At 39.7% G+C, this 17,057-nt stretch overlaps 2 protein-coding genes across 6 annotated transcripts in view; one reads left to right on the top strand and one right to left on the bottom strand.

Moving 5' to 3' along the window:
* Positions 1-3,996, bottom strand: part of TXNDC16 (thioredoxin domain containing 16) — a 126,112-nt gene extending 122,116 nt beyond the window's left edge. For 2 of the 5 annotated variants that reach the window (XM_032871094.1, XM_032871097.1), the window contains exon 1: positions 3,822-3,996. The gene's annotated coding sequence lies outside the window, so the exon portion shown is untranslated. Of the gene's footprint in view, positions 1-1,973; positions 1,991-3,821 lie in introns of those variants that run through there. The other 3 variants (XM_032871095.1, XM_032871098.1, XM_032871096.1) reach the window with 3 other exon arrangements.
* A 395-nt stretch (positions 3,997-4,391) lies between these two features.
* The window catches only part of GPR137C (G protein-coupled receptor 137C), a 65,365-nt gene continuing 52,699 nt past the window's right edge, over positions 4,392-17,057 (top strand). The window contains exon 1 of the mRNA XM_032871101.1: positions 4,392-5,075. Within this exon, the coding sequence (XP_032726992.1) occupies positions 4,656-5,075 (420 nt within the window). The 5' untranslated portion in view covers positions 4,392-4,655. The remainder of the gene's footprint in view (positions 5,076-17,057) is intronic.

Here is a 17,057-nt window from a genome sequence, read left to right as displayed (position 1 = left end):
AAATGGTGGACTGTTCAAATGCTTCTAGTTCTCTACACATGTTAAGATTATACTTCCCCAATTCCTTGAATTAGGTATAGCCATGCCTTGATTTGGCCAATGAAATGTGCAGTGACATATGTAACTTCCGGGAGTTTTTCCTAGTCAATATATTTTCATGACCCACAACACATTTTTCTTCTGCTATGATGAATGATAATACTCAAAATGTAGCCTTCTCTGCTAAACCTAGTCTCAGAAAGAGGACAACATGGGGCAAAGCTCCCAGCTAACCCACAGTGAACACAAATTAAACATTGTTGTGTTAAATCTCTTAAGTCTGGGGGGTTGTTATTACAGTACAACCCAGCCTAGACTTATTGGTTTTAATAACAGCTAAGAGGAAAGTGACTTGAACATAAATACATACACTGTGTTTTCAAAGCAGTAAATATCAAAGAATTCACAGGAAATTGACCCAATTTCCCTGTAGGATAATTCTACAAATGAAGAGGACTCTTTCAAACGCAACAGACTATAACCACAACAGGTGCCAATACCAAAAGAAGGAAGTCATAGGCAAATGTTTACCAATACTACACACATATATCGCCAAACTACATGCAGACTCATACCCTTTGAGCCTAGAGGGGGCCTTCAGTTCAGCAGTATAATGCTCCTGTCAGCACTAATCAGAGTTGGTATGCAAGATGTAACTTTTGCCTCATCCCTAAACTCTAAACAAGTACACCTACCTGTACCATTTAAAAGCTGGTAGGGGCAGGGCGCCTGGGTGGCTCAAACGTTAAGTGTCTGCCTTCGGCTCAGGTCGTGGTCCCGGGGTCCTGGGATGGATTCCTGCATCGGGCTCCCTGCTCAGCGAGAAGCCTGCTTCTCCTTCTCCCACACTTCCTGCTTGTATTCCCTCACTGTCTCTCTGTCAAATAAATAAATAAAATCTTAAAAAAAAAAAAAAAAAAAAGTTGGTAGGGGCACCTGGGTGGCTCAATAGGTTAAGCAGTTCTTGATTTCAGTTTAAGCCCCACATTGGGCTCCATACTGGGCATGGAGACTACTTAAAAAAAAAAAAAAAAAAAAAAGTTTGGAAAAAACGTGTGACATTTAACTAAGGACAAATACAAGAGAGTGACAAACACTGTGAGTTGGAACAATGAAGCTATAGTACAAAAAAGGTTAAAGCTTGCAAAATGAAACACTAAATAAAAGGCAACAAAATCTGGGGGCCCTGGGGTTGTTCAGTCGGTTAAGCAACCAACTCTTGATCTCAGCTCAGGTCTTGATGTCAGGGTTGTGGATTTGGCCCTGCATTGGGCTGCACGGTGGTCGTGAAGCCAACTTAAAAAAAAAAAAAAAAAAGGCAACAAAATTTTGCTCAGCACCAAAATACTGAGAGTCCCCAGAGGGCAAAGAGGAGGAAGAATTTCAACAGAAAAACATTCATCTTCCTGCTAGTGAGGGGTAGGGGAAGGATCTGCCTTCCAGTGTTCCACAGCTGGAGCAGCTGGTGACTCTCTACAGTTAGAACAATCCCATTTTGGGATTGGGTCCTGTTTATAATAAAACTTGGCAAGTAATGTACCCTCCTAGAAAACAATATTCAACCACTCTGCATTTGGACACATTTCAAATTTTAGAATATCAAGCAGCAAGCTTTTCTAGACGACCTTGGTTAGTTTCCCTTGATAGACTTAAATTTCCCTTATGATTAACCATAAAACTAAAAGTTTTCTCTCTCAAGAAAAAGAGGAAATTAACAACTATATACCAAGTCTGTGGGCATCATTCTCTGAGAAAAGACACATTTCATATTTTGCAACAAATGGAGCATATAATGCTTACAAACTTCCTGTAAGAACATTCTGGCAAAAATTAGCTTATAGTTTAGTGCTACTACTGGAGAAAACCTGCTCATTGAACCAGCTTTAAATAAACTCTCGATTAGATATCACCAAAGTTTATCATTTAAGGGGCACCTGGGTGGCTCTGTGGGTTAAGCCTCTAACTTCGGCTCAGGTCATGATCTTAGGGTGCTGGGATCGAGCCCTGCATCAGGCTCTCTGCTCAGAAGGGAGCCTGCTTCCCCCTTTCTCTTTGCCTACCTCTATGCCTACTTGTGACCTCTAAAAACAAAACAAAACAAAACAAACAAAAAAAAAGTTTATCATTTAAGATTCAATGGAAGCAATAAAAGGAGTCAACCTCTCTCTACTTCAGAGCTTCTTCAAGGCAGTTGGGGCAAATCCCCTATCTGCAGCCCTCATGCACCCCCAAAAGAGGAAGAAGGAAAAAAAAAAACTATCTGGACATGCTCTGAAATAAAAAAGTTAACAAGCAAAGACCTCAAACTAGTATGGGTACTATCCAGATGTTGTTTACCATAACTTTGAATAGAGAATACCAGAGAAAAAGAAAACCAGTTCATGGTGAAAGTCTATTCGTGAACGAAACATGTACCTCATCATTATGGAAGATACAAAAATAGGCATGTCAGGGAACAGGAGGTTCTCCTGATTTTGATGAGTGCCTAAAATCACAGAACTCTGAGTTCCTGCTTAATTTACAAGCTTAAGGGGCACCTGGGGGGCCCAGTGCATTAAGAGGCTGCCTTCAGCTCAGGTCACGATCCCAGGGTCCCTGCTCAGTGGGAAGTCTACTTCTCCCTTTCCCTTGCGCTCATGCTTGCTCTCTCTCAAATAAATAAAATCTTTAAAATATAATAATTTCCCTTTCAAAAAGCAAATTGCAAGCTAAAGCACACAACTGCTTAACTCAGACCTATTTCTTTCAACAAGTTGTACCCTGCTCTAGGCTACACTGTACACCCTGCTGGGCTGAATGTTTTATCTGAGAGACCCACATAATTATGCCAAGCCTAAACATCACAGTTTGTCAATATACCTATAAAGAATCCAAAACACATCAGCATCTGGTGCCTGGGTGAAGCACTGTCCCAGACTCTGTAGTACAAAATAGACTTTACAGTTCCCTGTGGATCACTTAGCTAGGAAAGAAGGTAGCAAACTCTTCTTACACAAAGCGTTAGGACAAAGAATGGTAAGTTACCGAAGGCTGAGTCTTGGCTGCACCAGTAAATGTAGCAGTGACTTTCAAAAGGATACTGAATTTGTGACGTGCCACTCACTCTAAAGAGAATATAAATTGTTTTCTCATCATTCTGCATTACTTTGCTCATTTTATTGCCAAACGCTAAAAAGAAAAAAATCAGCAAATGTCGTCAGTCCAACACACGTTGGAAGATCTACTCCTCGCTATGTACAGCCATAACATAATATAGCATTTGTTTTGTACCTCTCTGAGCCTCAAGAAGAGCGCCACCATCCACCAAGTACAGGACCATATACGTGGAATTTAAGCACAAACTACTCTACTTTTTTCTCCCTAGACATTCATCAGACTTACAGTTATTTTTCTGCCTTTTTCCCTACACTTGTGCTCAGAGCATCCTTCCAAATTCTAAGTTTCAAAGACCCACATTCCCCCCATTCACATCTCCTGTGGACATCCATCTCATCCTAATATCACTCGTCCTCCTCCGAGGAAGAAGTTTGCTTAAAGCTTCAGTTCACTCTTCTCATTCCGTCCCCTCTCCTCACAAAGGGCTCACGTTTTTCTCGCTGCTCATGCTGGGGGAAAAGAAGAAAGCAAAATGCCCCTCAGAAGGATGCAGGTGAGGCCCTTTTAAGCCAGACCCCAGAGCTCAGTGGAGCAGCCCTTGCTGGGGGACAGCCGCCAGGCTGAATCCCCATCCCGGCAGGCAGAAACCACAGCCCCTTCAAGGAAGGACCTCCGCTGCCACTCACCTGCCCGAGACCTGCGGCAAGACCTACCCAGAGGAACCCAGACGGTTCCCGCGGCCGACAGTGCCCGCCACGTGAAGAAGAGGCAGAAGGTGGGGCCCCCGCCGGCTGGCGGGCAGCGACGAACGGCAGCGCCTACCTACTAGGGTGCAGCACACCCAACCTCAGCGCCTGTGGCCACCACCGCACGGTGGGGTCGGCCTGCTGAGCAAAAAACAACCCCAAGGCTCCTCCCCCTCCTCGTGCTCCCTACGTGCGGCCTCTCCAACCAATGGAAAGCTCAGGGGGAGGAGCGAGAGCCGCCCCAGGTGACAGGCGACCACCGAGTCCTCCCGCCGGCGCGAGCTGGCCGTGCAGTTGCTGGGCCAATCGGCAATGTGGGTGGGGAGTAAAAGGGAGGGAGAAAGTGAGGAAAGCGGATGCCCAATCAGATCTTGGAGCCTTCGAGCGACGGGTCCTGTGGCCCGTGGCCTTCCGAGCGCGGTGCGCAGGGGGCGTGCCCGCCTGGGCCAATCGGCGCGAGCCCACGGTGCGGAGCGAGCGCCTCAAATGCTCGGGTTTCTCAGCTGATTGTCTCCAGCCGAGAGTTGTTTTTTGCAGCTACCGAGCGGAGCCGCAGCAGGAGGAGCCGAGACCCCCCGGGGGGGCGGGGAGAGGAGGCGGGGTCCGGGGAGCCGCGGCTGCTCTGCGCGGGGCTCCGGGTCCTGTCACGGCGCTTCCTGGGGTTGGAGGTTGGGGTGGGTGGGGGGTAAGGGGGAAATCTTTCTCCCCCTCGACGGCGGCTCTGAGTCCGGCCCCTTCCTTCCCGCGCTCTCTCTTCTGACCCCCAGCCCCCTCATGAGGGTGTCCGTGCCGGGTCCGGCTGCCGGCCGCGAGCCCTCGACGCCCGGAGGCGGAGGCGGAGGCGCCGTCGCTGCCGCCTCAGGCGCCGCGGTGCCGGGCTCGGTGCAGTTGGCGCTGAGCATCCTGCACGCCCTGCTCTACGCCGCGCTCTTCGCCTTTGCCTACCTGCAGCTGTGGCGGCTGCTTCTGTACCGGGAGCGGCGGCTGAGTTACCAGAGCCTCTGCCTCTTCCTCTGTCTCCTGTGGGCAGCGCTCAGGACCACCCTCTTCTCCGCCGCCTTCTCTCTCAGCGGCTCCCTGCCCCTGCTCCGGCCGCCCGCTCACCTGCACTTCTTCCCCCACTGGCTGCTCTACTGCTTCCCCTCCTGTCTCCAGTTCTCCACGCTCTGTCTCCTCAACCTCTACCTGGCGGAGGTAAGGCGGGAGGACCGGCATGCGGGGCCGGGCGGGTGAGCGGGGCTGCTGCGATCAACTCGGGCTGAGGATCGGCGGGGGGGCGGGAGGGGGAGGGGGACCGGGCAGTTCGAGGCGGACCCGAGAGCAGCTTGGGGAAACTGAGGCACGCCTGGAATGTGCGCCAGTGTGCTCACCCTAAACTTAAGCGGCGGATTGACTCGGTTCCTGAGAAGCTGGCGGGATTGAGTGAGTGAGAGTGTGGGTTCCGACAACTTAAAACAGGACAACCCTTTGTTCGGTGTTTTGGCCCTCCAAGGTAAGGTGTTGGTGGCACCAACAAAGTGGCATCGCAAGAAGTAGCAGCCCCGGTAGCTCTGCCGAAGCTGGACTGTGTTGAGAGAGGTTGGATGCTGAGGTAGCAGCAGCTCTGCTGAAGCTGGACTGCTGCCAGCCATTACGTCACCAGGCAGAGCTGTTCCTCTGCTATTGTTGCTGCGTTTCTTTTATTAGAAGCTTATATTCCCTCCTGCATCTCCTTTCCTGTGGCTCGATAAGCCTCAAACAAATTCCGTTCGATAGTTCCCCAGCAGGGTTAATGATCAATAACCAAAGCCGAGGGTCAATATAAAGACCTCCATAAAGCTCTTAATGTTTGCCCCACTTGCTCCGAGCTTTGGCTATTTATCCTGCCTCTTACAGCCTACTGGGGTTTTCTTGGAGCTAATTAAGATAGAAAATACTAGCTTAACCTGTGACTGTTGCAGAAACAAACCACTAAACTGTTTTTGCAATAACTTGCTTAATAGCTGGAACCTAATCACACCCCCTTTCTCTCTTATGGGGAATTGCTGGTTAGATTGCATTGTTCTGCAGCGCTTAGGTATTTGACCCATTTCAAACAGGTTTGAGAGTGTAAGGTTGTCAATCAGGTGTGTCAGCTAGTGGTATTTAAGCCACAGAATTTTGAGAATCGCCCAAAACACTCCCTCTCCCCTCCCCCCACTTAAAAAAAAAAAGACTTGAGGAGGGGAGGAAACAAGGTGACATCATATGCTTAATACTGACTAATATAGAACAATATTGGTCTATGCAGCTAATCCTCTCAAAGGCTTTTGGAGGTGATGAGAATTAACATAGTTCTGAGCAAAAGTAAAAAAACATTTGAGGCAGGTTGTTTATATTTCCTTCATAAACCAACTCTTTTCTCCTATAATAGATGGAAAGTAGAATGCATAATTTTCAAATTACAGTCATAACTTCAGCTTTTTACCACATTAAAAACAACAGTTGAAAATAAATAACAAAACTAATTTAACTTGAATTCTTTTCCTTCCCCATACTTTGGAAGTCCAAGCAAAAATAAGGCAAAACCCAAGCAGTGAAAAGCAAAAATTAAAAAAAAAAAAAAGGGCAATCATAAGCCAAATAATTATGCCAGAGTCCTGTCACTTATTTAATGATGCTCTCATCTCGAGTTGTTGTTAAAGCTGTTATAGCATTTCTGTCCTTTATAGTTAAATTGATACATTGTATTCTTCCTGACACCATTTCTGATAGAATACCAGTGACCGCTCATTACTGAAGCTTAACTCTAGTTTCAGATATAATTTATCTGAAAGTGACCAGTAATCCTTATGCCATAAGCATCAGATAATTTGTTTTTCCGTATACATTTTGACTTATAAAATTATATTAATGATTCCTGTAAAAGAGTAGGCATTTCATAAAGTAACTAAACACTCCTTTTTTACATTTTTTGGAGAAATAAGTTATGCCATAGGACATAAATCTGAAGGATACAGATATGAAATTTTATGTATGCTTACATTCATGTTACCACCCGGATTAAGATAAACAGCATTTCTGGTGCCCCAGGATATTCCCTTGTGCCCTCTCCCAGTCACACTTCTCACCTTGATGTAATCACAAAGTGGCTAAACACTATTGCAATAGAAAAAGCATTTATAGTTAAGCTTAAAATTCTAAAAGTATGCTTCTACAGCATAAACTGCATGATATCTAGATTGAGTTTTCATACTTATAGACTGATATTCCAAGGGAAGATTTTAAGTGTCTAAAAGTCTTCCTGTTAAATGAATCTTTTGTGTGATGTCAAAACGCAATAAAACTCAATAAACCTAGAAAATATAATTGGAAAAGATAGATTAAAACTTTTTCCTTTCACAGTGTCTCCTAAAAAGAGTGTAGTTTGTCTATACTCGTCTTTTCATGATCACATTAACAATTTTAAGACCCATAACTGTACTTAACAAATTTCCAACTGTTTAAAGAGTGATATCTTGACTAGAAATCCTTTCCCTATTCATGAGAAAAAATCCAGAGGAATCTGTATTTAAAAGAATATTTGAATTTAAATTTTTATATCAGTTCCAAGTAACTGGAAGTATACTTTCCATTGATCATTCTGAATTAATGAAACTCAGTGAGTTCTTGGTATTACAGAAGTATAGTAAGGATCTATCTGGTGACAACAAAACTAACACTTGACTTTTTTTTTTTTTTTAACTAAAAGGCCCTATATCTGTTTCAAATAGTTGTACTTCTAGATTACCAAATCACTCTGTCTTTACTATCTGTCATTAAATACCAATTACATTTTGTTTTTGGCCTCTTTAAAGCATTTGTTACATACATTTCTTATAATTAAAAACATTCTAACTTTAAGGACTTACTTACAAAGAACCATGGAGCAGAATACAAATAAAGTTAGAAAAACAACTATTACTCCTTTGAATGCATTTTGGTGGTTCTTCCAAAACTCATTAAGTTTTCAAAAAGTTAAGACTGCCTAAGTCACTCTTTTGTTGACTACACTTGAGTGGAATTGAGATAAGGAGAAGTAACCCTTCTATTGAAATAATTAGACTTTTCAACTTAATCTCCTGAAAGCAGATACTTGAGGGGGGGCGGAATCCCACTGTACACTAATCTAAAAACACCTACTGAACTTTTTTTGGCATGATCAATAGAACATGTACTTTACCAGAGAAAGGTTCTACTCCTGTACTTTGACCAGAAAAGACTTCAATCTTTAAAACAGATAATCTGAAAAAAACTGATGCTACCTACCACTGGAACAAGTAAAAGGACTTAAGATAAGAGTTAATAGTATACTGCCTTTTGAGCATTGTTATATATCCCAAAATCAATGAATTCATTTTCAAGGCCCATATTGACATTTTTTCTCACAGTTTTGTAGCATGAATGCCAGTTGTTTAATCAGGATAAATATGGTGACTTAATCACAATGCCAAAATGCCACAATGCCAGCTAGGAAAATTAAATTCAGAATCTTAACTCTTATATTCATGGATGCTATCATTGTTCTGACAATGAATACATTCTTCCAAATATTGGTGATATGTCAAATAATGTGTAGTTTAATTTAAATGTACTTGGGTTTCATTATAATGTTCTGTGATTTGTCACAAAAGCATTTGGCCACCTAACATGGAAACTCCTTAAGATTAAGTTAATTTATTATATTTTTATCTCATAGCAACTAGATCAGTGGTGAATATATTATCAAATGATATTCTTGAAAAGGCCAAAACTAGAAAATATTTAGCCATCTAAAATTTGGGGGTTAACTTGATTTTGATGAACATTTTGTGGTAAATTATTTGTGTACTTTCTGGGATCTTTATATTTTCTGCCTTAAAGATCGCCTGTTGGTATGAATGCTAAGATTCTCTTAGATTATCATGATTTAATTGGATAAAAGTTAATTTTTATTACCACGGGTAAAGTATTACTAATGAAGACACTTGAATAATATTCAAGTTTTGCTTGGCAAAACTATTTTTACATCACAGCAAATGGCCCATAGTAATTAGGTCTTTGCTAATTTGGCTTCAACAAATTCTGTTAAATAAGTCTGTAAAACAAATAAGTTTCACATCATGACTCAATTACTATTTGCTGGAAATAGTGATTTAGTTCAATGCTGGATTTTTATAACAATTGTCTTCACAACCACCGTGATATAGGTAGATACAAACAGGGTGTGATTTGTCCAAGGTTATTAGGCTAATATGTATCAGATATAAGGCTACCATATACCCAAAGGCTATAAATCTTATCAAGTGATCCATCCTTATGAACTTTACTGGGTACCATCAACTCTTTAATATTTAGTGCTTTACTATTTCATTTGCTTTCCCACTTTCCCCCATTTCAAACCTTTTCTGTCTCCAGCAAACTATTTCTTGCCCCTTCTTTCTCAGCATATGACTCTCAGCTCCTAGTTTATAGAAGAAACGAGGGCCATCTGGCTGAACAACAAGATTCAGAAAGATACCTTAAAATGCTGCAAAGAGTATTTAATCTTTTCAATGAAAGATTGAGCTAATAAGTGAGGAAGTTCCTCAGAAGCAAAAAACCATACACAAAACAAAAGAAGTGAATGCAGAATACCACACAGATGTGTGTCATGGGGGTAGGATTGGTTCTTAGCTGCTTCCTGCTGGCTTAAAGGCTGGATTTTAAATTTTATGTGTTGGGAATCTGGGAAGGTGACATTGGAGGCATTATCTTATGGTGAGGTTTGATCAGAGACTTCATTTCCCTCCAACTTAATCCCAGAATTCTCAAAGTGTATATCTTCAGTGGATGGGCTTGGAAAAATAGCAGATTCCCAAAGGTTAATGATGGTCTTTGTGCCTATCTCTGCCTTGGTTCTGGGTGAAGGAGGTACATATTGGGAAAGAAAAGTCTCCCCTGAGAACACATAACAAGTTTATTCTCACACCAGTTTAAAGCCTGAATTCACACCACTTTTGTGACCTTGGATGAAAAAATAAATAAACCCCAATCTGAAAATGTAGTTTAATGGTATCCGGGCTTGATAATAACCTCAAGAACGTGGAAGGAGCCAATGCAAATCATTTGTTGAGGAGTATAATTTAAACCCAGAATCCTGACAGATAAGATTTTATAGAACATGAGCTCAGAATGAAATAGTACACTATGGAATCTACTTACAAAAATTAAAGATATTAGAATTATCAAATACATAATATAAGATATTCATTTATGTGAATTAAGAAAGTGAACAGTATTGATATATGATTTTAAAAAGTTAACTAGGCACATTTGGAAATAAATAATTTTAAATTAAAAATGTAATTAAAATTAAAAATTGAAATGAATGGTTAAATTAAACAAGAAGAAATAAATGGCAGGGCCCAGGTTGAGCATCTGACTCTTCATTTTGGCTCAGGTTGGGATCTCAGTGCCATGTGCTCCATGCTCAGTGCAGTCAGCTTGGGATTCTCTCCCTTTCCCTCTCCCTCCCCTTCTGCTCCTCCCCCAACTCCTGTCCCACCTTTCTCTATGTCACTCAAAATCTTTTTTTTTTAAGATTTTATTTATTTGACAGAGATCACAAGTAGGCAGAGAGGCAGGCAGAGAGAGAGGAGGAAGCAGGCTCCCCGCCGAGCAGAGAGCCCAATGTGGGGCTCAATCCCAGGACCCTGAAATTATGACCTGAGCCGAAGGCAGAGGCTTAACCCACTGAGCCACTCAGGCGCCCCTCACTCAAAATCTTAAATTACTAAGGAGCTGAGAGTAAAATCACTCAGAATATAGCACAGAAAATAAGTAAATAAATATGAACAAAGGATTAAGGGAGAATGAAAATAAAGTAAGCAAGTCCAATATATACCAACTGGAATTTCAGAGAAATTTTTCAAAAGAATAATGACTTAGAGTTTGCCCAAATTTATGAAAGAAACCAAGTTTCACAGTAAGAAAGCCCCAAAATCCAAGACAATCTAAATGAAAATAAACACAAAGTAAAACTTCAAAGTAACAAAACAAAATATTTTTAAAACAAGTAGAAAGGCTAAAATAACACAAGAAATAACAAGTGTTGGTGAAGATGTGGAGAAAAAGGAACTCTCATACACTGTTGTTGGGAATGTAAACTGGTGCAGTCACTATAGAAAGCAGTATGGAGGTTTCTCAAAAAAAATTAAAAATAGAACTGTCATAACCAGTAACTCCACCACTGGGTACTTACCCAAAAAATACAAAAACACATTCAAAAAGATATATGCACTCCCATGTTTATTGCCCCATTATTTACAATAGCCAAGACATGGAAACAGCCCAAGTGTCCATCAATGGATGAATGGAGAAAGAAAATGTGTATATATACAATGGAATATTATTCAGCTTAAAAAAAATAAAATTTTCTTATTTACAACAACATGGTTGGATCTAGAGGGTATAATGCTAAAGGAAATAAGTTAGAGAAAGACAAATACAACATGATTTCATTCATATAAAGAATTTAAGAAACAAATGAGCAAAGAAAAAAGAGACAAACCAAGAAACAGGCTTCACTATAGAGAACAAACTAATGGTAACCAGAGGGAAAGTGCATGGGGGAATGGCTGAACTAGATGAAGGAGATTAAGAGTACATTTATCATGATGAGTATGAGTAATATATAGAATTCCTGAATGACTATATTGCATTGTATACCTGAAACTAATATAACATTTATAACTAATACTGGAATTAAAATAAACATAATATCTATTAAATTTTTTTAAAACTAAACAATATATTACTAACAAAAAGAATTAGTTTGAGTGTTGACATTTCATTAACAACTAAAGAATTCAGAAGACAGTGAAACATCATCAAAATGCTGAGAAAAAAAAAAGCAACATAAAATTCTATCCACAATGAAACTATCAACAATAAGGGTGAAATAAAAGCCTTGTCAGGAGGGACATCAGCAAGATGGCAGAGTAGTAAGCCTGGACCCCCTTCCCCCTGCAAACAGACCAATTCAGCAATAATTCACAAACAAATTCCCTTTGTGAGAAATCCAGAAACTAATCGAAAGGCTCCTGCATCGTGAAGACAAAAACCACAATCACTAAAATGAGTAGGGAAACCAGTCCCTGACCCCAGTGCAATACCTTGTAACTGGGAAGAGACCTCCCAGTACTCAGCTTCTTTCAGTGGAAGAAAAGTGTTTATTCACTCATCCAGCACCTTAACTTTCCCTAGGGTGTTCCCCAAATGTTAAACTTCTGTCTTTCCAGTCTTGGAGTTCTATGGGTCCAATATAGTCTAACCACCTGGGGGAAGAACAGAGATAGCTATTTGAACTAGAAGATGGCAGAGCTTCCCTCCTAAATTTCAGCAAAGATCAAGCAAAACAGAACTACAACTTCCTACATTTCCCTGGGGAGAAAAATAATTGGTAGAGGCCCCCAAAATCTCTGTACAAGCTGATTAGTGAGGGCCATCTTCTGTATAAGGACATTCTGTGAAGACTGGGAGAGGTAACACTTTTGCCTGTTGCACAGCCACCAACACAGAAAGTCAAGAAAAATGAATAATCAGGCAAAGCTGTTCCAAATAAATCAGCAAGATTCTCTTCAGAAATCTTAATAAAACAGTGTTATATGATTTGCTTGACAGAGAATTCAAAAATAACTGCCATAAAGATGCTAACCAAGGTCTAGAACAAAGCATGAACAATTTTGACAAAGGATGAGAATTTCAAAAGACAGAGAAAATATTTTAAAAGTACAAAATGGAAATCATGGAGCTGGAAATAAAATCTGATGTGAAAAATTCATTTGAGGGGTTCATCAGCAAACCAGTCAAATGGAAGAAAGGATCAATGAACTCAAAGACAAGTCACTAGAAATAATTTAGTCAGAAGAGCAAAAAGAAAATAGAATGAAGAAGAATGATAAAGCTAAAGAGACTTGTGGTATACCATTACACAGACCAATATATGCATTGAGTCCTGGTTAGAAAAGAGAGAAATGACCAGAAAGCTTATTCAAAGAAATAATGGCTGAAAAGTTCCAAATCGGGGGTAGAAAATGGACATCCAGATCCAAGAAGCCAAAAGACCATTAAAGAGAGGAATCCAAAGAAATCCACACCAAGACAAATTATAATCAGATTGTCAAAGTCAAAATGAGTTTTGAAAGCAGAGAGAAAAATAGATACTTGTCACATACAAGGGAATCCATATAGCACTATAAGCAGATTTTCCAGGAGAAATCTTGCAGGCCAGAAAAAAGTGGGATGAGCTATTCAAAGTGCCAAAAAAAAAAAAAAAATACTACCAACCAAGAATAATATTTATTTTGCAAAACTATTCTTTAGAAATTGGAAAAATAATGACTTTCTCAGATAAAAGCTGGAGGAGTTCATCACCACTAGACCTGCCTTAGAAAAGATGCCAAAGAGAATTCTTCAAGTTAGAACAAAAGGATGCTAAAAGTAACACAATAGCATAAGTATGAAACTTGTTGGTAAAGATAAATATATAGACAAATACAGAATACTGTATTACTATAATGGCAGTTATTAAATCACTTTTAATTGCAGTATAAGTGTTAGGAAAAGAATAGTAAAATAGCAGTGAAAATGTTAAAAGATACACAAAATAGATACAAATTGTGACCAAAAAATGTTAGGGGGAGAAGTTAAAGTGGAGAGTTTTTGTATACAATTGAACTTAAGTTATCAGCTTAAAATAAACTTATTAACTATAAGATTTTTTGTGTATTCCAAGGTAACTACACATATGCACATGTAAAAACCTATGAAAGTTATACAATAGAAAAAGGAAAAGGAGGGGCGCCTGGGTGGCTCAGTGGGTTAAAGACTCTGCCTTCAGCTGGGGTCATGATCTCAGGGTCCTGGGATCAAGCCCTACATCGGGTTCTCTGCTCAGCGGGGAGCCTGCTTCCCCCCCACCCCCTCCTGCCTCTCTGTCTACTTGTGATCTCTGTCTATCAAATAAATAAAGAAAATCTTAAAAAAAAAAAAAGAAAAAGGAAAAGGAATCAAAGCATATCAATACAAAAAAATCAACAAATCATAAAGGAGGACACCAAGTGATGAAAAGATAGAAGAATAACAAGACTAACTGAAAAATATCAACAAATGGCAAAAGTAAATCCTTTCTTATTAATAATTACTTTTACTGTAAGCAGATTATGGGTGCCTGGGTGGCTCATTCTTTTAGAACTCTTGATTTCAGCTCAGGTCATGATCTCAGGGTCATGAGATCAAGCCTGGCATTGGGCTCGATGCTCAGCAGGGAGTCTGCTTGAGATTCTCTCCCTCTCCCTTTGCTCCTCCCCCCATTCACACACACACACACTCTCTCTATATATAAAATAAATCTTTGAATAAATAAATAAATGCACATGGATTAAACTCCCCAAATTGCTTAGAGTTCCTGAATGGATTAAAAAAAAACAAAAGACCCAACTATATACTGTCTACAAATACTTACTTTAGATTTAAGGATATACATAAACTGAAAGTGAAGGGATAGAAAAGTATATTCCATAAAAATAGTAACCAAAAGAGAACAGTGGTGGCTATAAGACGAAATAGACTTTAAGTCAATATTTGTGATAAGGGGCAAAGAAAGACATTTTATAACAATAAAAGGGTCAATCCACCAGGAAAATATAACAATTATGTATACACCCGACGTCAGGATATCTAAATATGTAAAGCAAATACTGACAGAACTGAAGGAAGAAATACACGGTAATACCATAATAGAGACTTCAATACCACATTTTTAATAATGGATAGAACATCCAGACAGTGGGGCATCTGGATGGCTCCGTGGGTTAAGCATCTGCCTTCAGTTCAGGTCATGATCTCAGGGTCCTGAGATTGAGCTCTATGTTGGGCTCCCTGCTCAGGGGGAAGCCTGCTTCTTCCTCCCCCTCTGCTTCTCTCCCTGCTTGTGCATGTGTGTGCACGCTCTCTCTCTCTCTCTCTCTTTCTCAAATAAATACATAAAAATCTTTAAAAAATGAGAGAACATCCAGACAGAAGATCAAAAAAGACACAAAGCACTAGAGTAAACTGTACACCAAATAGACCTGACACACATATACAGAACATTTCACCCAATAGCAACAGAATACACACTTTTCTCAACCACAATATGGATCCTTCTCCAGGGTAGATGATATGTTAAATCACAAAATAAGTCTTAGAAAATTTAACAAGTTTGAAGTCCTACCAAGTGTCTTTTCTGACCACAATAAAATGAAACTAAAAATTGACAGTAGAAGTAAAACTGGAAAATTCACAGCTATGTGGAAATTTACACACCCTTGAACAGCCATTGGGTGAAAGAAGAAATAAAAAAAGGAAATTAGAAAATATCCTGTGGCAAAGGAAAATACAACATACCAAAAATTATGTGAACAAAAGTAGTACTGAAAGGGAAGTCTGTACTACAAATGCCTACATTAACAAAGAAGAAGAAAGATCTCAGATCTCAGCCTAAACTTACACCTCAAGGAGCTAGAAAAATAAAACAAACTAAGCCCAAAGTTAGTAGAATGAAGGAAATAACAAAGATCAGAGGAGAAATAAATGAAAGAGAGAATAGAAAAACAATGGAAAAAGTTAATGAAAGAGTTGGATTTTTTTAAAACTCATTTGACAGAGATAGACAGCAAGAGAGGGTAAACAAGCATGGGGGAGCTGGAGAGGGAGAAGTAGGCTTCCTGCTCAGCAGGACTCAATCCTAGGACCACGGAATCATGCCCCGAGCCAAAGCAGACGCTTAATGACTGAGCCATCCAGGTCCCCCGAAAGAGTTGGATTTTTAAAAAGATAATTTTTTCAACAAACTCTTAGCTAGACTAAGAAAAAAAAAAGAAAATTAGAAACAAAAGAAGAGAAATTACAACTGATGCCACAGAAATAAAAAGGATCATAAAAGATACTATGAACAATTATACACCAACAAACCAACAAAATGGATAAATATCGGGAAATGTAAAACATACTAGCACTGAATCATAAAGAAATAGAAAATCTGAAAACCTATGCTTGGTATGGAGAGTGCGTCCATAATCAAAAACCTCCCAACAGAGCTTAGACTAAGATGACGTCACTGGAGAATTCCACCAAACATTTAAAGAAGAATTAATTCCAGTTTTTCAAAAACACTTTTTAAAAATTGAAAAAAACACTTCCTAACTCATTTTATGGGGCCAGCATCACCCTGAGACCAAAGCCAGACAAAGACAACACATTAAAAGAAACCAACAGGCCAATATCCTGATAAATATAGATGCAAAAATCCCCAAGAAAATATGAGCAAATAATCCAACAGCACTTTAAAAGGATCACATACCAAGTGGGATTTACCTCCGGCATGCAAGAATGGTTCAATATAGGAAAATCAATTAGTATAATATACTATGTTAACAGAATAAAGGATAAAAGTGATCATTTCAATAGATACAGAAAAACATTTGACAAAATTTAATATTCTTTTGTGATAAAAACTCTCAGCACAGTAAGAATAAAGGAAATTACCTCAACATAATAAAGGCCATTTATAAAATGCTATGAATAAATTTCATACATCTTGAGATATTGCCTAATTTCCCTTTGGGTTTCCTTTTTGACCAACAGTTGTTCAAGAGTGTGTTGTTTAATTTCCACATAGTTGTGAATTTTCCATTTTCACTTCTGCTATTGAAAAATATAAGGAACATAAAAATTTAAGTATATAAAATAAAAGGGAATACAGAAAGTTCATTCATTGCATACAACGTCCAACAACAGGGTACACTTTCTTTTTATTAACACATGGAATATTTTTAGAAATTGATCACATGAGGGGCACCTGGGTGGCCCAGTCAGTTGGGCATCTGCTTTCAGCTCAGGTCATGATCTCTGGGTCCTAGGATGGAGCCCCACATCAGGTTTCCTTCTCAGTGGGGAGTCTGCTTCTCTCTCTCTTCCTTTGCCCCTCCCCACTGCTTTCTCTCTCTCTCAAATAGATAAAATCTTAAAAAAAAAAAAAAAGAAAGAGAAATTGTCCACATGCTAGAACATGAAAGTAACATTAACAAGTTAGAGACAGTGAGACAGTGATTGAGAGGGTATCTCAAACTTACCAGATAGCTGTGCCTATATCCCATCTCCATAAATGGGGAATAA

The sequence above is a fragment of the Lontra canadensis genome, unplaced genomic scaffold (assembly GCF_010015895.1).
Source record: "Lontra canadensis isolate GAN:19392208 unplaced genomic scaffold, GSC_riverotter_1.0 scaffold42, whole genome shotgun sequence".
NCBI lineage: Eukaryota > Metazoa > Chordata > Mammalia > Carnivora > Mustelidae > Lontra > Lontra canadensis.
The sequence above is the reverse complement of the archived record's forward strand: the minus strand, read 5'-3'. Positions and strand labels throughout refer to the sequence as shown.